Source organism: Chiloscyllium punctatum, chromosome 9, assembly GCF_047496795.1.
Source record: "Chiloscyllium punctatum isolate Juve2018m chromosome 9, sChiPun1.3, whole genome shotgun sequence".
NCBI lineage: Eukaryota > Metazoa > Chordata > Chondrichthyes > Orectolobiformes > Hemiscylliidae > Chiloscyllium > Chiloscyllium punctatum.
In genome coordinates this window covers 110,675,435-110,697,077 of record NC_092747.1, presented here as the reverse complement: position 1 = coordinate 110,697,077, position 21,643 = coordinate 110,675,435, and the positions used below count along the sequence as shown (strand labels likewise).

Below are 21,643 nucleotides of genomic sequence, written 5' to 3'. Positions count from 1 at the left end.
TTAGTGCCTTGCCAAGCTATTTTCACCGACAGTTTTGGCCTGACTGGCGTAATAACCATATAGTATTGGAACGTGCAAGAGATACTCGCTCTGGGAATAACTACAAGTTTAAGAAAAATCAAGCAGAGATCCCAAATGACAGACTTTGGAGCAAAACAAACAAGGCCAATTGTCACAGACACGCCAACACTTCTAACTTTCCCATTCTTTCCTTCTCAGAATGAGTGGTAAGGCACAAATCAAAAATAGAAAGGGATGCTGGAGAATTTTGCAATGAATCCCACAACTATCAAAGGGATAAAAACATTTTTTCATTCTCATAAAAAAAGGATTTAAAAGGACTAATAAGTTTCATTGGCTTGTTTGTTGGAGCAATTGCTTCAACATTCGTCACAAGTAAAAATCTGCATCTAGTCCAACCGGTCACCATAATTCTACAGTTTAACATGTGAAAAAAACTGAACATGATCGACACGTTATGAAAAACTTAAACATATTGTACATTCAGCTACTTGTCAAAATTACCTCACGTGAAAAATAACTGTCACTTTATTGATATAGAACAGAATGAAGATAACACATGAGCAGAACAAATGTCAAATTCCACTCGACATAATCTGTTCAGCAATGTTCCAGAGCCTCCAGTGTAATTAAAAATTCTGCTTTTTGGTACCTTGACAAGCAACGTGAAGCTTTCAGGCATCTCCCCACCCTTCATTTTCTATTCACCTCTCCCCTAAGCACTACTCCCAGTCTGCCTTGTCTACCTGACAAGTGACAGAACAATCTGATTAAATCTTTGCAGGGGGAGGGGGCTTATAGGCCTCCATGACAGGCCAAAAGTGATCACCATGGCGATGCATAATTACAGCTGTCAACAGCATCTATGATCCCGCTGGCATCAATCTGATTGCTCTCTGTAATAATGATAGACAAAGCTTAGTGTGCACTCCCCTGCACCCAATCACGTTATCTGTTCCTTGCTCCATTTAGCTGACATGCAACATTCACAACAGCAAATAACAGCAGTGAGCATAACATTCAAGGCATTTTAATTGTTTTTTTTTCCTTTATGCTGATGTCTTACAAGCATAAGTGTTATTACATAAAGCTCCTGCTGCAACATTAAATGAAGGAGGCTTTGGTGGGACAAGAACAGTAGGGGGTGGAATATGTCCATTATCACTTGTACTTTCAACAGGTTGCATGCTTTAAAAAACTGCAAATTGTAAAACTTGCAAGGGCAAAAGGTTTGACATGATTTTATCTCGTGGCAAACAGCAAGTTTTCCTGCATTGCCATCCTTCTGAGAAAAGCAGTTGCTGTACATTTTTCATTAAAGCATTTTTTTTAATCAGAAAGGTACTCTATAAAGTTTGAAGGTGACTGTCTGCAATTTCCACTTGGGGTGCAATTATTAAACTGAGGCTAGACTGTGTCCACTTGGCAGATGTGAAATTGCAACCAAGCTTCCACAAACATACTGTACTAATTAGGAGAAATTTATTAAGATCAGTGTTGTGATCGATCAGAATTGTTAAGTTCTAATGCCAATGTTACAGTGACCACAACGGGAATCATAAAGTAGGATGACCATTTTGGAATTCCAAATTCTATTTATATATGTGATAAATTCCCTTTAATAAATTTTATAGAAATAGTTCTATTTCCGCTCTCGCCTCCCTCAGCAACCTCAGGATCTGGAAGCTTTGGAAAGAACTCAGAGGAGATTTACTAGCATGTTGTCTGGTATGGAGGGAAGGTCTTATGAGGAAAGGCTGAGGGACTTGAGGCTGTTTCCATTAGAGAGAAGGTTGAGAAGTGACTTAGTTGAGATATATAAGATAATCAGAGGGTTAGATAGGGTGGACAGTGACAGCCTTTTTCCTCAGATGGTGATGGCTAGCATGAAAAGATGTAGCTTTAGATTGAGGGGTGATAGACATAGGTCAGAGGTCAGAGGTAGTTTCTTTATTCACAGAGTAGCAAGAGCATGGAATGCACTGTCTGCAACAGTAGTAGACTCACCAACTTTAAGGGCATTCAAATGTTATTTGATAGACATATAGTTGAGAATGGAATACTGTATGTTAGCTGGACTTCAGATTAGTTTCACAGGTCAACGCAACATCGAGGGCCGAAGGGCCTGTACTGCGCTGTAATGTTCTATGTTCTATATGTTCAATTAAATATATGACGATATTCAAATATATGAATGTATTCAACTGATAAAGAAGAGTCATATTCAATACAAAAAGGTAACTTTGTCTCCACAGATGCTGCCAGACTTGTTGATTATTTCCAGCCTCTGTGGTTTTCATTTCATACAAATAAACCAAGGGTTTTGTAATGCTTTCACATTGCCCTGTTAAGTCAGTACTGATTGTATTTGAATAAACGTTGATAATTTGGGCTTTCATCAAAAGCCATTCAGCAAACAACACAATTTTTTGCAAGGTTTGCAAAGGTTTGTAGCTCAGGTTGAGATTTAGGGTGTAGGTTTGCTCGCTGAGCTGTATGTTTGATATCCAGACATTTCATTACCTGGCTAGGTATCATCATCAGTGGCAACCTCCAAGTGAAGCGAAGCTGTTGTCTCCTGCTTTCTATTTATATATTTCTCCTGGATGGGGTTCCTGGGGTTTGAGGTGATGTCATTTCCTGTTCGTTTTCTGAGGGGTTGAAAGATACATGGAATTTTGTAGATGACGTTGGTTTTGTCCATGGATTTGTCCAAAGTTTGTTAGTTTTTGTTTGAGAGTGTTGGCGGGTTTGTATTCAAGAAGAACGGATATTCAAAAAATACAGTGCGCAGATTCCTCAAGAACAAACCACGACAAGCAGACCAAACAGCCAGAAACCCTAACCACCTTACCATACATCAAAGAAGTTTCAGAAATGACAGCCAGACTACTAAGACCCCTCGGAATCCTAGTAGCACACAAACCCGCCAACACTCTCAAACAAAAACTTAAACTTAAAAGACCCAGTACATCCCATGGACAAAACCAACATCATCTACAAAATTCCATGCAAGGACTGCCACAAACCCTACGTAGGACAAACAGGAAGAAAGTTCGTCACCAGGATACACGAACACCAACTAGCCACAAAAAGACACGACCCTCTCTCCCTCGTAGCCCTACACACAGATGAAAAAAGCCACCATTTCGACTGGGACAACACATCTATCCTGACAGACTAAGCAAAGGCATGCCAGAGAATTCCTAGAGGCCTGGCACTCCAACCACAACGCCATAAACAAACACATAGATCTAGATACCATCTATCAACCCCTCAGAAAACGAACAGGAAATGGCATCACCACAAACCCCAGGAACCCCATCCAGGAGAAAGATATAAATAGAAAGCAGGAGACAACAGCTTCGCTTCACTTGGAGGTCGCCACTGATGATATTACCTAGCCAGGTAACAAAACGTCTGGATATCAAACCTACAGCTCGGCGAGCAAACCTACACCCTAAACAACACAGTACTCAGCAAACTTACATTGGGCATGTGTAGAGGCTCTTCATACTGAGAGAGACGGCCAATCGAAGGCAACCCAAAAGATCTGTAAGGATCCTAGAGAAAGAGGTTCAAACAAGAGGAAGCATTAACTGTAGGATAAAACACAGGAAGTAGTGTTAACTGTTCATACAATCAACCCCATTGACCAGGCCAGTTTGGATGACTGAAGACATGAAATTACACTTGGAGTCTTTTCTCTCCACTTTTTTTTAACCACAGAGCAAATGACCAATAAACACCTCTCCCATTCAGAAAGGTTTCCTGATTTGCATAACAAATTACAAAATTGTTAGTGTGCTTTAAAGACAACAGAGAAAGTAACAGAACAAAGCCTTCAGGATGTTATAGGTAATTAAAGGAGAATCATTTTATGGAAGGAAAAGAACTAAAGTTTGGGGAAACTGGGGGAAGGGGAGTTATTGTGCAATATACATTATCCTATACGTTAGTCCTATCAAAAGTATGTTTACTAATTATGAATTTCAATTTAATTGTCAATCAAAGCTATCCTATCTCTAAATCCATCAGATGGTATTTCTTATGAACTGTAACGCCAACTAAACCTTACCTCTGCATAAACCCTGCATTCAATGGCCCAGCCATTGATGGGAATATCAGCTTGCTTGTGACAAAGTTGGTAACCCTTGGCAACGCGAATCATTTCTTGGACTAGGTCCAGGCCAGTAATACATTCGGTGACAGGATGCTCAACCTGCAAGGTCACAAAGAAAAAGTCGTCAAGGAAAAACAATGAAAGATAAACAACGACACAAAGTGGGAACATGCACGAGCTCACTAGACAAGGGCAAGACTGTCGCTTCAACTGGTGCTTTTCAGTTCACTAACAACAAAGAGAGGCTTTACCCAAAAACAGAAAATTAAAAATATGGACAAACACCCACACCTGCTCAAAAACAGACATTATTCTCACCATGTCTCTCTCACTCTCCATTCATGCACAATCCAGATAAAGGCAAACACACATGTAATACGGAAACCTCAAAGACACAAGAGAACAGACACACGCAAACACAATCCAGAGACACTATCACAAACTGACACAATCTGGACTCAGAAGCATATACACAAACAACATTAGCACACCCATGCAAACTAGACACATGAAAACAAAGAGTCCAGACACAAAAATACACTTACACACACAATCTGGGCACACATGTAAAATCCAAGAAGCAGATACTTGCACATAAAGCACAAATACACACAAGTAAACACAGACACTCAATCAGACATATGCAGACACATGCATATATTCCAGACACAAAAGCATTATATACACAATCCCAGACACAAACATGCACACACTCTCACACACACAATCCGAGACACATAAGTGTTTGCGCATACACAATTCCAGACACACAGGCTTGCACATGCAATCACAGAACACAAGCACCCACACACAAACACAACCCAAGACACACAAGTGCACAAGTACAAATATACAATCCCAGACACACATGTGTATGTACGCATACACTATCGCAGATTTACACACACACACTTGCAGGAATACACACAAATTGCAGACATACCAGCACATACAAACATAATGCACACTTACAAGTGCACATAACACGCAAACAAAAATGCATATTTACACATAAGAATTCATTCACACAACTATATTCCACACTTGCAATCCAGGCTACAAAGAACGTATCTTGTTATTTTTCAGTATTTTTGCTTGTAGACTGAACGGGGGGAGAAAACTTATAAAAGCCAAGGATTACTGCAGTTTTTGAAAGTAAGTAACCTGACATTCATTGTAACTACTACTGATAATTTGCTATTGAAGCAGGAATAGTAGTAGCAACAGACAGGCTGGATCCAAGGGCTGTGTCCAAATGGCAGATTCAGCTGGCAATGAGTACCGATTGGTCTGTGGATTAGTGACCAGTCATTGATGACAACGTCCTTCTGCCTATCAGCAACTATGCAATTGGTTCCCAGGTGGGTGAATAGCTTAGGCCAGAAACAATGAGAAGCACAGATTTCATCAGCTCAGAAACTCTCAAGGCTTTCTGCGGAGAGAAAAAATATAAGTCTAAAGAAACTAATAGTTTATTTTTCCTTCAGCAGTTGTTGCAAGCTGTGACTTTTAATTAATAAATCAGAGACCTTTAGTTAAGGTGAACCAGTCACCTTGTGCCTTCTGCAAACATGTAAAAGAATCCTGAGAAGGAAGATCAAAGAAGCAGCATTCTGATCAGCGGAAGAATTATCTCAGCAAATCCTATGGACAGGGACTACCGAACTGTTTTCCCAATTTCTCCCACTGCCTCTAATGCCAACAATTTGTTTTCTGTCTGTATGTGCAGATGGCAAGTTTATAAAGGGCTTAAAATTTTAACTAGTAGAGTTATATGCCAATAATTCATACATGTTTACTTGTAGCTGAAGTCTAATTACTTGTAATAAATAATAACTCTTGTTAGCTACAGAAACCTGGTCCATTCTTTCTGTCAACCTGGATCTGAAAATGAGGCAAATTGTGCAAGTCTAGGATCTTGTTAAAATGACTCCAGAATGACTCCAGGATTAGCAGGGTTCAATTTTTAGTGCTTTATCACAGTGCAGCATGACAAGCCAAACATGTGCGTGCACACATCATCCATCCATAGAGAGGCACTCCAGACACACAAATACACACAAAATCTCAACACACATAAGCACACAGATAATCTCAGGCACACAATCCAGGCACGTGCACAGACAATCCAGACACACAAGCACATGCGTCAGGTACACACAAAGTCCAAACACACAAACTCATAGAGAGGGTATCCAAACACACAAGTTTGCACATAGAGTCGTAGAGATGTACAGCACAGAAACAGATCCTTCGATCCAACTTGTCCATGCCGACCAGATATCCCAACCCAATCTAGTCCCATCTGCCAGCACCAAGCCCATATCCCTCTAAACCTTCCTATTCAGGTGCCCTTTTAAATGGTGCAATTGTACTAGCCTCTACCACTTCCTCTGGCAGCTCATTCCATACACGTACCACCCTCTGCGTGAAAAAGTTGCCCCTTAGGTCTCTTTTATATCTTTCCCCTCTCACCCTCAACCTACACCCTCTAGTTCTGGACTCCCCCACATATTTATCCTATCCATGCCCCTTGTGATTTTATAAACCCCTATAAAGTCACCCCTCAGCCTCCATGCTCCAGGGAAAACAGCCCCAGTCTATGCAGCCTCTCCCTATAGCTCAAATCCTCCAACCTTGGCAACATCCTTGTAAATCTTTTCTTAACCATTTCAAGTTTCACAACATCCTCCCAATAGGAAGGAGACCAAAATTTTACACAATATTCCAAAAGTGGCCTAACCAATGTCCTGTACAGCCGCAATATGACCTCCCAACTCCTGTACTCAATGCTCTAACCAATAAAAGAAAGCATACCAAACACCTTCTTCACTATCCTATCTACCTGCAACTCTACTTTCAAGGAACTAAGAACCTTCACTCCAAGGTGTCTTTGTTCAGCAACACTCCCGAGGAAGTTACCATTGAGTGTATAAGTCCTGCTTAGATTTGCTTTCCCAAAATGCAGCACCTCGCATTTATCTAAATTAAACTCCATCTGCCACTCGTCAGCCCATTGGCCATTCTGATCAAGATCCTGTTGTAATTAAAGATAACCTTCTTCGCTGTCCACTACACCACCAATTTTGGTGTCATCTGCAAACTTACTAAATATACCTCCTATGTTCCCATCCAAATCATTTATATAAATGACAAAAAGTAGCGGACTCAGCACTGATCCTTGTGGCACTCCACTGGTCACAGGCCTCCAGTCTGAAAATCAACCCTCCACCACTACCCTCTGCCTTCTACCTTTTTGCCAGTTCTGTATCCAAATGGCTAGTTCTCCCTGTATTTCATGAGATCTAACCTTGCTAATCAGTCTCCCATGGGGAACCTTGTCGAACACCTTACTGAAGTCCATATAGATCACGTCCACCACTCTGCCCTCATCAATCCTCTTTGTTACTTCTTTAAAAAATTCAATCAAGTTTGTGAGACATGTTTTCCCTCACATAAAGCCATGTTGACTATCCCTAATTAGCCCTTGCCTTTCCAAATACATGTAAATCCTATCTCTCAGGATTCCCTCCACCACCAACATCAGGCTCACTGGTCTATAGTTCCCTGGCTTGTCCTTACCACCTTTCCTAAATAGTGGTACCACGTTAGCCAACCTCCAGGCACCTCTCCTGTGACCATCAGTGATACAAATATCTCAGCAAGGGGGCCAGCTATCACTTCCCTAGCTTTCTACAGAGTTCTAGGGTACACCTGATCAGGTTCTGGGTTTAAACACTTTTATGTATTTCAAGACATCCAGAACCACCTCCACTGTTTCCCCAGCTGGTGAATGGTTTCTCTGTTCTTTTCAGTCAAATCTTATTGTAAATATGAATAAAATCATTTGTTTTCCTTGTTGTTGTAATAGCTGTTGTAACCTGTGACTTTTAGCTGAAAGTCAGACACTTGTTTTAATCATCTTGGAACTGGATGAAGCAAAGTACAGCAGAAGAGTCATAAAGACCACCTCAATGACAACAACAACAACAGAACCTGGCAGCAAAGGCTATTGAACTGTCTTCCATTCTTTCCCCTTTGTCCATAACCTATTCTGTCTGCCTATATGAGTGTAAGGGAGAATTTATAAGGGGATTAGAGTTTTAATTAGTAATATTATATGTTGATGGTTTATAATTGATTACCTGTGGCTAGAGTCTGATTATTTGTAATAAATAGCAGAGATTGTTCAGTACAAAAAGTGGTCCATGTTTCCTAACAACCTGTATCTAAAAGCCAGGTAAATTGAGGAACTTTGCATGCTTTATAAATTCTTTAGCTTTTGTGATGACTCCAGGAATAGTGAGGCTCAATTTCTAATGCATTTTCCCAGTGAGTCATTACATTGGCTCCGAGGTCACTGAACATCTTGTGGGTGTGGAAGAGATAGCAAACAGCCATTGCTCCTCTGCAAAGGAAGGAATTGTCCTTTTCTCTAAAGTAAAAAACACAAAGTCTGCAGAAAATCAGTTCATTATTCCTTAGCAGTTACTGTAATATGCAGCTATAGTCCCATAAATACACACATGCTGAATCCCAGACACACAAGCACAGATACACATATAGCCCAGACACAAAAACCACACAAGCATGATTTAGATAATCAAACACACAAGCAATCCAGACATACGAATGATCTAGACATACAAACACAATCCAGACATATAAGCACACAAACATGCAATCCAGACACACAAATAACTGCACACACAGAATCACACTCATGCAATGCAGACACAGAAGCTAACACAAATACATACAGACATACAACGTACCCACACACAGATGGCACACCAACATACAGCACATAGACATACACATCTTCACACATCTTCATGTACAGACACATGCTGTCAAACATATGTATCAAACATGGACAATATGCACAGATATATGCACATACAGAACCTGGCATGAACACCACTACACAGATAGGCATTTACACAGTCACATTCTGACAGATATACACACACAGTTATACAGACATACAGAAACATACACACTACCAAGAGACAAACGTTGTCACTCCACAAAAATCCTAAAATTTAGACACACACATACAAAAAGCATAGCTATGTTATCACAACTAGCATCAAGAAACTGTTCTCATCTGATAAGAAGTCCGTTCTTTAACACTATATTTTCTGAAGTGGTTTGTGGTTTCCTAACAGTTTATTCCAAGTATCATCCATTTGCCTACTTTCCCTAACCTGTTCCAAAGAGCAACCAGATTAATATAATCTTACATCAACTCTGTGCAACAGAAATGAGCAGATGGATCCTTCAGGCTTTCTCCCTCCAGATGATGCTGTGTAGTGCTTAGCATGCACAATAGCTGGGCTCAACAAATGGAGTCACTGTATTATCAGCAAATTGCTGCTAACAGCTTTGCATGATGCTGTTAAGGGAATACCCAGTCTGAATGCATCCACTGGCTAGTCTAAGTTTCTGACCTCAGTCAGGATTGGAAGATGAGGATAGGTGAGAAGGGAGGACAACAAATATTTTGTCTTATCATTTGAAACTATGTAATTGGACGGCTGCATTCAAAAACACTTTACAAATAAAATTAGTTGAAGGTTTTCTGGATATAAATAAATGTGTTGACATCCAGATTAAACCCCAATGTCTTGCAAAATATTACCAGACACTTGTTTACTGGGTAATTTCAGCAGAGACCAGTTCACTATCTACAGAGCAGATGGTGCAATTAACTCAGTGAAGCTTCTAATCCAAGGAAATTTTCTTCATAATTAACTGACACTTTGACATTTTTCTAATAAAAGTCATTACTTAAAAGAGCAAACAGTTTGTATAGTGCAAATCTGGCCAATGGGACTGCAGAAGAAGGATGTTACTCTTTAAACTGGAGTTTAGCTATTAGTCAATGGTACTCACTTTCAGCCCAAACTTGAACTATGACAAAACTGTCTTCTCTTTCTTCTGAATTTTGTATATATTAATTGCAGAAAACCATTTTTCTATCCTTTAGCAATGAGCAGCTGAACTGTCCCAATGTATATTTTCATTCTGTTGCAAAAACACTGCACAAGACTCTCACTAGTCTCTCTATTTACTGTAGGTGATGACAAGTTGAACTGACCACCTTTCCCCAGTTGGTCTGAGCTGGTCAAATAAAGAATGTTTTAGAAGAAAAAGCAATCAGGACCAGGAATGGGACTATAAGAGGAATCTTTCCAAAAGAAAACTCACTGGTTATGAGATTGCTACACAGAGACTTCAGAATAATTCACAGTGACTCAGCTCACTGGTACAGTTGCCTGCTGTGATTTTGGAGCCATGCGTATCAAAGGACAGAATCTGGCCCAGGTTTCAGCTCTTGATCGTGATCCAGTGCCCCTGCTGAAAGTGTGTGTATTTAACATTTGAAGGAGAAGAATATCAAGCTCATCTGCAGTGCCCAGCATGGTAGATTTACCTGCAGTAGCTCACTGACCAGAAGGTAACAAAAAAAAAGACGAAAGGTCACCTGAGATGTTTACAAAGGGATTCTCAAGTAATTCAGAAAATTAGCAGTTCATATTTCCCCATAAATATAGCTTCTTGAAATTCATGGGGTGGAGGGGGGTTCAGTAAAGAACCACCTTCTCTGTCATTGATTGGCTTTGGATCTCCTACAGCTTTAAAACAGAGTCACAGAGATGTACAGCACAGAAACAGGCCCTTCAGTCTACCCCTCCATGCTGACCAGATATCCTAAACTAATGTAGTCCCATTTGCCAGCCTATGGTCCATATTCCTCTAAAGTGTTCTTATCCAAATCTTTTATAAATCTTCAAGTAAGACATCTACAGAATGATGTTTTGCAACTCAAGCTTTCCAGATACTTGACAAGGTGAGAGATGGTGAAATAATTCACAACATGTTTGACAAGGTGATTACTGGGACACAAGCTCTCACTTTCCACCAGTCAATAATTTAGTTAAAAGCATTAAAGGAATAGAAAGGCTTACAATTCCATACACCTTCATCAACATCAGTATTTTCTGAAGTGCTTTACAAATATTTGAAGTACAGCCACTGTTTAATGAAGGAATCACAACAGCCAATGTGCACACAGCAAGTCCCACAACTAGCAGTAAGAGAATGATCAGTTTATCTATTTTCTTGGAGGGGTCAATAGCAGTCAAGACATCAGACAGAACTCACTAGCTCGTTCAAATAATATAGTGGGTTCTTATTCCTCTTGAGGGGGCAGATGGGGCCTTGCTTTAACATCTCAATAGAAAGACTCCTCCAGCAGTGCTGCACTCCCCCAATAGTGCACTGGAGTGCCAGCCTAGAAGTTGGGTTCAAGAGTTTTCATGGATAATTAATACCTAGCAGTGTACAAAGCCAAGACTCTCCATGTTTGATCTCCCACTGCATACAGTGGGAGCACTAGCTTTCGGAGTGCTGCTCCTTCATCCTTCAACCACCTGATTAAAGAGCAGTGCTCCGAAAGCTAGTGCTTCCAATTGAACCTTTGGACTATAATCTGGTGTTGTGTGATTTTTAACTTTCCACACAGAATGGTTGGATCAGACTAGCTGCCAAAGAATGGATGTTAGCTCTGAATTAAGTCATTTTCTTGATATACTGCAATGTCTTCTAATATCTTCCCTTTCATGAAAGCCATGAATGAACGCGGTAACAAAAGAAAATTGGAGTACCAACTGATCTTAAAATGATTTGATTCAATTACTCCCAGATATTAAAATTTCATAGTGAATATAAAGGAGGATTTGTCAATGTAATTGGTAGCAAAAAGGCTAATTTACCTGCTATGGTAATGATAGCAGCCACCACATAAACTCATAGAGCCGTGGAATTCATAAAATGGTTCCAGCACAGGAGACTTTTCAACTTATCATGTCTGTGGCTGGCTTTTAGCAAGACCAAGCAGTTACTCACATTTGCCTTAGGCCAGTAATTCCTTTCTCTTCTGATGAATACTCAGTCCTCTTTTAAAAGGCATAATTGAATCTGCCTCCATCACATTAATGAATTCCAGATCTTGACCACTCACTGTGTAAACATGATTTTTCTCATATTACCTTCAGTTCTTTTGCCAATCACTTTTTACTGGGATGCTATCACACCAATTTTTAACTCAATCCTTGGAAAAAAAGTGATTAAAGGGACCAATGTTTTTGTATGGGAACACAAGAAGATCAGCACACACAGACATGAGTATGCAGCAGCTCACAATTAATCTGCCTTTCTAATAGATCCAGTACTGATGGTCGAAGAGCAGAGAATACGTCCAAGCATTGACTCCATATTTCTGGACCAAGTTTCTAATGGGAAACGTGAAAATGGTTAGGTGAGCTGGCTCTGAATGGGAGCATATGATTGATCACCTAGGGGACCATACCAACATCCATGAAAGGAGATAATGTAGCTTCCACAATGACATAGATAGGAACAGAATGAAGTCGTAGCATTAGAACATAAGTGAGCAGTCAACCATGTTTGGCTAATCAATTAGATTATGATTGATGTGTATCTCAGCTCCATTTGTCCACCTAGGTTCCATAATCCTTTCCTGTCCCTACCTATTCATTGACTTAGCGTTCAAAGATATTTTGGGAGAGTACTGGTGAAGTTCAGAATTCTGGATTTCCACTAATATTTCTGTGAAGTAGTGCTTCCTGACAACACCACAGAAAACGGTGGCCCAAATTGTAAGATTCTATCCCCTTATTCTGGACCCACCCACCATAGGAAATAATCTCACTCTATCAAATTCTTGAGTCATTTTAAGCACATCGTTTATACCATCCTTTAATCTTCTACCTTCCAGAGAATACGACCCTAGTCTGTACAGTATGAAGAAATATTTCTCAATATCAATTCAAGTGAGGTTTGCAGTCTGGCACAGTACCATGTCTCAACATTACTAGTTGGTTTAGCGAATTGGGAATAATATTAAAGAATGTTATGGAAAAAAAATAAATTGAGTCATTTCCTCCTATTCTGCTGCCAAAGGAGTGGCAAGGTTTAGATAAAAATTAAAAAACATCCTGATTCAATCAGCATTCTAAAGTTAAAATTGTGATAAGTGCAGTCCATAGAAGTGTGTGGGCAACTCTCTTTCGGGTCACCAGTAAATATCTAATCTGGGTGGTTGACAAAGATTCTCCACATCACATACACACAAAGCAACAGCTTCCCACGTTTAATATTCAACCTCAACAGAAATATTTAAAGTAGATGAAAAGGGAAAGAGATTACTGGAAAAATCGGAATCAAGTACTCTCTTCAAGATGACAATCACACATTACTATTAAATGCATCTCAACTAGAAAGAAAGAAAACAACTATCCAATTGTTTCTGAAAGCAAGGATTCTCCTTTTCCCAGCATATATTCAAGTTCTCTTGTGGTATACTTGTAGTATCCCTACCTCTGCGGTCAAGTACCACCTGTTCCAGAGGTATGCCACAACACATTTGAACAGGTTAATTAGAAATATGTATTTGCAGGTCTCTCTTGAAAGTTTTTGAATCTGCTCCTATTGACCTTTCAGGCAGTGCATTCCAGAACATTACAAATTGCTACGCAAAAGATATTCTCATCTGGTTATCTTGTCAATCATCTTAAATCTGTAACCTCTGCTTAATGACCCTGTTGGCAGTGGAAACAGTTTCTTCTTATTTAATTATCAGTACCCTTCAGAATTTTGAACACCTCCATTAAACCTCCCATATGCAGCACAGCTCTAAGAAAAACAAAGCCAGCTTGTCCAGTCTCACCACATGACTGAAGTATTTTACCCTTCATAACATTCTGGTAAATTTGCTCTCTATGCAGTATTTTCTTTCCTGTGAAACAATGCAGAGAATCTTAAATAGAGATAAACAAAAGACTGAGAAAGACATTTTAATATCAAACTGCAAAAGGCAACCAGACAAGTGCCTTTTCTTGTAACTAAAAGATCACAAAAGAGTAAAGACTAATGATTGTCAAAATGCATGTTTCTATATAAATATTGTTCTTTTATTTTTAAAAGCATAACCCACATTTTTGTTATTTCAATAAAACACGTCATTAGTTGAGGTAAAAAGACTGTTGCTTTGAAAATTATTTTCAAAAGGCTTTCTTTTTATTGCTGACATTAACATAAATTTTTAGTGTAACACAGCATGCATCCAGTTACAAAAAAACTGAAAGGAAATTTTGGCTGCCATGTGGGAAAAATATCAAAGCACTGCGGCTAGCTACGTACTGGGACCCTCTGTGGTACTTAATTGCCCCCTCCTCAAGGTCACTTTGAAGCAAGGGGCAATGTGTACAAAGCAACTACAGCAGCAATTACATAGACATTACAGTGGAGAAACAGGCCACTCAGGCTAACAGATCTATGCTAGCGTTTATGTTGGACATGAGCCTGCTCTCAACCTCCTTCATCTCACTCCGTTAATAAATATGTTTTTCTCTTTTGTGCTCATCTCTCTCCTCCTTGCATGCAGGTAGGTTGTTCATCTCAAATGTTCCCCACAGGAATGAGTTCCACATTCTCTGGGTAAAGAACATACACTTAAATTCCCCACTGAGTTCAAAATACTTGCAGAGTCCTCTATGCCATATCTGGATCCATGCCAGTTGTCTTTGTGATAATCCAGACATCCCATTTCTCCTCAAAGACCCTGCAAGTTTAATACCTTCAAGTACCTATCAAATTTCTTTTTGATATCATTGATTGTCTCTGATTCCACCATTCTCATAAGCTGCAAGGCCTAAGGCATCACCACTCACTACACAAAAAGACTCTGCCTCATATCCCCGCTGCCACCCTCCCAGCACCTCTCAGCCAAAACTTTAAATTTATATCCTCTTAGACCTTGTAAAATTATCTAATTGGAAAAGGTTTTTTCCTTTTCTACCTTGCTCAAACCTAGCATAACCTTGCCACAAACTCTATCTAGGTCTCATTTTCCCAATCAGTTTAAAAAGGAAATAAGACAAGGCCTTTCTGTACCTGAAGGCGAGTATTCATTTCTAAGAAATAGAAGTTCTTCTTAGAATCCACAAGGAATTCCACTGTACCAGCGGAGGAATAATTGACAGCTTTGGCTAATGCCACTGCTTGTTCTCCCATAGCCCTTCGAGTTTCTGGGTCCAGAAAAGTGCTGCATTAAAAGAAAGCCAAAAAAAATTAGCAGTGCCAACTAAGCCATCAACCATGTAAATTCACCTCTGAAAGGTGTGGATTCAAGTTCTATTCCAAGAGACTGAGTTTGAGTTTGAGTTAGATTTATTGCTGTCACTTGCACAGGTGACTCCACTACACTATACACTCTCTCATACACACACACTGACACACACATATACACCCCTTACACTCACACCCATGCGCACATCCTTCACTGGCTTATACTCCGTCACATTCACACACACACTCTACCAAGCATGCACAAACACTAACAGGCACATACTCATTCTGTCACACACTGTCTCTCTCCCTCACATGCACACACACATATAAGTCAATGGGGTGAATGTGCATTTGCAGAATTGTATTTCCAGATAAAGTTTATTTTGCTCAAAAAGTACACAATCTATAGGCAGTCAATCCATGTGACATTTTATAAATTCCTACTTTGAAACATGTACCAAGATACAGTGAAAAGTGTTGTCTTGCATGCTCTACAGGCAGATTGTACCATACAAAGTGCATCAGGGTAGCAGAACAGAGTGAGGAATATGGCGTTACAGCTGCAGAGAAGGTGCAGACAGGGAGATCAGAATTTGCAAGCTCCGTTCAAAAGTCTGATAACAGCAGGGAATAAGCTGATCTTGAATCTGTTCGTATGTATTCAAATTTTGAGATCTTCTGCCTAACGGAAGAGGGTGGAAGAGAGTACAACGAGGATGGGAGGGACCTTTGGTTATGTTAGTTGCTTTCCAAAGGCAGCTGGAAGTGTAGGTGGAGTCAATGGATGGAAGTCTGTTTTGAGTGATGGACTGGACGGTGTTCATTACTCTCTATAGTTTCTTGTAGTCTTGGGATCAGCAGTTTCCATATCGTGCACAAAAAATATCCTATCTGGATGTATCAATGGTACATCTCTAAAAATTGGTAAGAGTCTTTGTGGACATGCCAAATTTCCTTAGCCTCCTGAGGAAGTAGAGACACTGATTCCTTTCTAGGCTATCACATCGATGTGGATGGGTCAGGACAGAATTTTGGTGATCTTCACTCCCAGGAACTTGACGTTCTCAACCATCTCCAGCTCAGCACCATTGATGCAGACAGGGGAGTGCCCTCCACTCCACTTCCTGAAGTCAATGACCAATACCTTCAATTTGCTGACATTGATGCTGAGATTGCTGTCTTTACATTGTGCTGCTAAGCACTCAATCTCTTTCCTTTATTCTATCTCATCATTGTTTGAAATCTGACCAACACTGGTGTTATAAATGGAGTTGGGGTGAAATTTGGCCACACGGTCATGAATGTATAAGGGGCATAATCTAGGATGACACTCCCACTTCCAGTGCTGCATTTCAGATGAAACAATAAACTAAGGCCTTTTCAGCCCTCTCAGACGGACATAAAAGACTGTAGAGCACTATCTCAAAGAACAAGAGAGTTCTGGCCAGTATTTATTCCCCCACCCACATTAATAAAATGGATTAGCCATATTTGTCACTTTGCTGTTTGTGGGAGCTCACAATAACTCTTGTGTCCCCTGCATGTAACAGTTGAAAAAAAAACTCCATTGGTTTTGGGATTATTCTGAGGTTGTGAAAGGCTCTATAGAAATGCAAGTTGTTTCTAACTTTACAACATCAACCACTAACAATAAACAGAAGAAATTTGTAGATTTTCCTTAATGGCAGAAGTGAATCATAGATGTATTTTCAAAAAGATTATGAAAAAACTTTTAAAGGAAGACAAATTCTGTTTTAAAGTTTTAAAGGAAGACTACTTGCCTGACAGCGTGTATTGGATGAGCAGAAATATCTTCCAACTAAAATTTGCTGTGAACGAAGCTATTGATTTTGCTCCCCAGTAAAGATTTTGTTCCCTAGCCACAGTCTCCATCCCCCTCCTGGTTACTGTCTAACACTGGACACACCATTTAAACCTATTTAACACTGAGCATATATCATGTGCATCATAAGCTGAAATCTCCGCAACACTCACCATCTCTGGAACTGCTTCAGCGCATCTGCTACTCAACCAGAACATTATTACCTGCGGTCTTGCCTATTCCAATGTTTTCCTGGTTGTTAATGTTGCCCTTTCCTTAACTGTCATAAATGTTGCAACCACCCATTGGCCCTGTACTTACTGATCAACATTGGCTATAATCTGGCATTACCTGTTTAAAATTTTCTATCTGGTTTTCAAAGCCCTCAACCCTCATCGCTTCACCACTCCACATCTCTGCAATACCCTCCAAACACACAACCTTCCACAAACCCTGCTCCCTTCCAATTCTGGTCTTTAGAACATCCATAACTTTCTTTGTCTTCCAGTATTTAAAGTTGAAAATGATTTTTTTTGTAATCATAACTTTAATGACACTAATTAGTAAGAAGGTAATTAAACATTTTGTTAAATGGCGTACCTGGGTGCTTCTTCAACTACCTTCTGGTTCCTTCTCTGAATGGAGCATTCTCTCTCGTTCAGCCAGAGGGCATTACCATGTTTGTCTCCTAAAATCTACAGGCAAACATTATTGCATTGAAAGGCATTTATGGGTATGAAATGATTTTTCATATAATAATGGAGGAAAAAGCACACTAACACATGGACCCAGAACAATATCATCCACCAAATATGTAGTCAAGTTCCACATTTTTTAGGCAAATTTAAAATTATATTTACTATTTGAAAACAGATTTTATTTTGCATTAAGTCCCCAAATTTGTCTTCGAAGTTGAAGAGCGTGGCACTGGAAAATTACAGCTGGTCAGGCAGCATCTGAGGATCAGGAGAATCTATGTTTCAAGCATAAGCCCTTCATCAGGATTCTCTGATCAGTCAATTCTCCTGCTCCTCGGATGCTGCCTGACTAGTTGCGCTTTTCCAACGCTACACACTTTGACTCTGACCTCCAGCATCTGCAGCCCCAACTTTCTCCTTTCTTTAAAGTTTCAAATCTCATAAAACTAGATACCATGCGTAACAGAACAAAAAGTTTTAGGTGTCCTGAAGTGCTTCTTCATCATGTTGGAGCTTGACAGTGAGTGGATGCAGATTGATTGACTTCATGGGTATGTCTTATGAACTTAGTCTCCCCAGCAGATCACAAGACATCACCAGTACACCAGTGGAGATGATGAGATGAAGAACAGCAATGCAACATACCTCAATTTTGCCCATTCCTATCCAAATGTATTGAGGCTAATTGCAGTACCCTGTTGGCATCTCAGCTAAGATCAGTTGATTCAGGCCACTGCAGGAATAAAACAGGGATCTTCCCTATTTATTTTCTTTTAAATAATTTCACAGAATGGACTTCATTGACTAGCCCAGATTTGCTTTCCATCCATCGTTTCCCTTCATAAGATAGTAGCAAGTTGGCTTTTTGAAACTCTACAGTCTATATGGTATAGATACATCCACAGTGATGTTAGGAAGAGAATCCCAAGATTCTGACCCAATGACAGCGAATGAATGACAATCTTGTTCCAAGCCAAGAAGGTGGATGGTTTGGATGGGAACCTGTAGGTGGTGGTGTTCCACGTGCCCTGTTGCCCTTGTACGTCTAGATGGTGGAGGTTACAGGTTTGGAAGGTGCGGTCGAAAGTAACCTTGGTGAGTTGCTGCAGTGGAGCTTACATGTGGCCCATACAACTGCCACTAAACATTAGTGGTGAGGGAGTGAATGTTTAAGATGGTGGATGGAGTGTCAATCAAGTAGGTTGCTTTCCCTGGATGATGTCAGGCTTCTATATGGCTCTTTTAAAAATAATTCACAATTTAGGGTCGACATGCGCATCTGCGTTACAGATTTATTAGCATTAGGAAATCAAACACTTTTCAGCGAAAGCTGAGAGATAACCTGACTAAGGTCTTGAAGATTATGCAGGGTACATTTGGAATGTTTCCAATTGTTTTGAAGACCAACCAAAAGCAGGGGTTATCAATTATAAGATAATCACTAATTACTAGAATAGGGCATTCAGGAGCATAATCATTATCCAGAGTGGTGAAAATGTGGAACTTCCAACTGCAGGGATTGGTTGAGGTAAGTACATTAAGGGGTGAAAGAAATAGTAGGATACTTTGACACAGCATGGTGAAGATGGACAGAAGGAGATTTGTGCACAACGTAATTACTAGCATAAACCAGCTGTGTCAAATGGCCTGTTTCAGTGCAATGGAGTCTACGAAATTTACACATTTAAAAATTAAAGTCCAAATTCTCCTTTCATCACCTGTTTGAATACTAAAACAACACTTGCTGAGATTCATGACTGATCATATAGTGAACTCATTTTTTATATTTAGTACATTGTTTGTGGTAGTGACCCTAAAGAAGTCACAATTTCATGATTTTGAGGGAGGTTTCAAACCCACTGTAATACTTGAAATGAAAGAAGTTCATTTGCAAACACCCAATCTCAATACCAAATACCCTCAGGCAAGAAGCCCAGCTTCATTAGTCACAGAGCAGAGCTCTCCATATTTTGTCTAAACATATTTGAGCAACAAGCTAAGAGCAGATGCATCAGTTCTAAGTTCCACCAGGCCCCACTGCCTGCTCAAATGTTAACCAATTTTATTCCTTCATCTGAATGATACTGTTAATTTGGTGGCAAATTAGGGAACAGTTTTCCATTGCAGTAAATATACCCATTAGAAGCAAGACTGAACATGCAAAACACTTCACTCAGGACTATTCCAGTCAAAGATCTGTACCCCCACCTATTATTGGCTACATTTGAAGGCAAATTCCATTTGTGAAAAGCCAATGATTGGTCCATCCACTTCTTTGCATAAACTTGTTAAAACTGCAACATTTTTTGACCAAGAATCTTCAATTAAAGAATCCTGAATTAACTAACCTGAATTTCGATGTGACGAGGATTATCAATGAATTTCTCGATCAAAAGCCGATCATCACCAAAACTTGAAGCTGCTTCCTGTGAAGAAAATCTAAACCCTTCCCTAAAGAATTGGGGAGAAAAACAGTTATCAGAGCACAATCGTTTTAATTTGAGTATTATATTTTAGTACTAGTTTTACACATCACTGTAACCAGTTGAGATATTACACATATAAAATTGAAAGTTCTCTCACTGTATTAATTGAAATAATCAAATTTTTATTGTCCTCTTAAGTAACAGGACGAAAACAAGATTAATTATTTCAACATTTACTTAATTAAAAAATTAAACTAAATTACAAAAATCTGTATATGTCAAACACAAATTAAATTAGAATCCAAGCAATATTAGTAAAGTATAACATTTAAATACAGTACTTAACTCAGTTGCTTCAAACAGAGCAGATCAAATTCTGTTTTCTGGAAGTTCTAGATTCATCTCCATTTGCTTCCCATGTATCCACAGCCTAATTAAATTTCATTGCAATCTTCCCCAATGATTCAGTTTGGAAAGGCAGTGTGTCCTGCTCCTCGGATGCTGCCTGACCTGCCGTGCTTTTCCAGCAGCACTCTAATCTTGACAGCATGTAATTGTAGTCATACAGGTCAGATAGCTCTGGAGGGGGATCCCAGTTTCACTTAGTTCACTGATCTCACCCTCAGTATGGTTTTGCTTCTGAGGTAGAATGTCATAGGTTCAAACTTGAGCATACAGCTACTTCCCATACAAAACTGAGGGAGTGCTGTGCTGTTAGGTTACTGACTTTCATATGAAATATTAAATAAGTCTTCCTCTGCCCTCTCAGATGGATGTTAAAGATCCCACGGTCACTATTTAAATAAGTAGGATGGACATCAGCCATTGTCCCGTTCAATATTATTTCTGCAAACTAAACAGATATATAGTAAGTATCTTGTTGCTGTTTTGGTGGTTCCTTGTGCAAATTGACTTCTGTGTTTCTCACATCACAATAGTGAGTGCACTTAAAACAATACTTTATAGGCTATAAAGCATTTGGGAAGTTCTGATGTAAAACAAAGCTCTTTGTTTATTCACTCATAAATGAATGAATGTTGGTGCTGATTTAATCACTTTTGCTCGGTCTTTCCATCTGAAACTGGAATTCTAGTAGCAGATTTGTATTATAGCATATATTTAAACTTTCTGTATTAGAATTGCTGATTTCCTATTTCAGTAACAATTTCATACTTGATGGGGGCTTTTGAAGAATATTTTCTTTCTTTCAATTGTACAAGCACAGATGTCAGTGACTTCGCTAACAATAATGAATGAGGCACGAGGAGAAATTTGAACGTAGATCTTTGCACATTTCTTCAACACTAGCATAAAAATTGTCCCCAAATATTTTGATTCAGTGGCTAATGAATACCGAATCGTAACCACAATTCAACTTGAACCAAATTTACAT

At 39.5% G+C, this 21,643-nt stretch overlaps 1 protein-coding gene across 1 annotated transcript in view; it reads right to left on the bottom strand.

The window, feature by feature from the left end:
- Positions 1-21,643, bottom strand: part of pcca (propionyl-CoA carboxylase subunit alpha) — a 372,170-nt gene that overhangs the window by 196,173 nt on the left and 154,354 nt on the right. The window contains exons 10-14 of the mRNA XM_072578057.1: positions 20,173-20,275; positions 17,727-17,821; positions 15,128-15,278; positions 4,100-4,243; positions 3,511-3,585 (exon numbers count right to left, since the gene is read on the bottom strand). Of these exons, the coding sequence (XP_072434158.1) occupies positions 3,511-3,585; positions 4,100-4,243; positions 15,128-15,278; positions 17,727-17,821; positions 20,173-20,275 (568 nt within the window). The remainder of the gene's footprint in view (positions 1-3,510; positions 3,586-4,099; positions 4,244-15,127; positions 15,279-17,726; positions 17,822-20,172; positions 20,276-21,643) is intronic.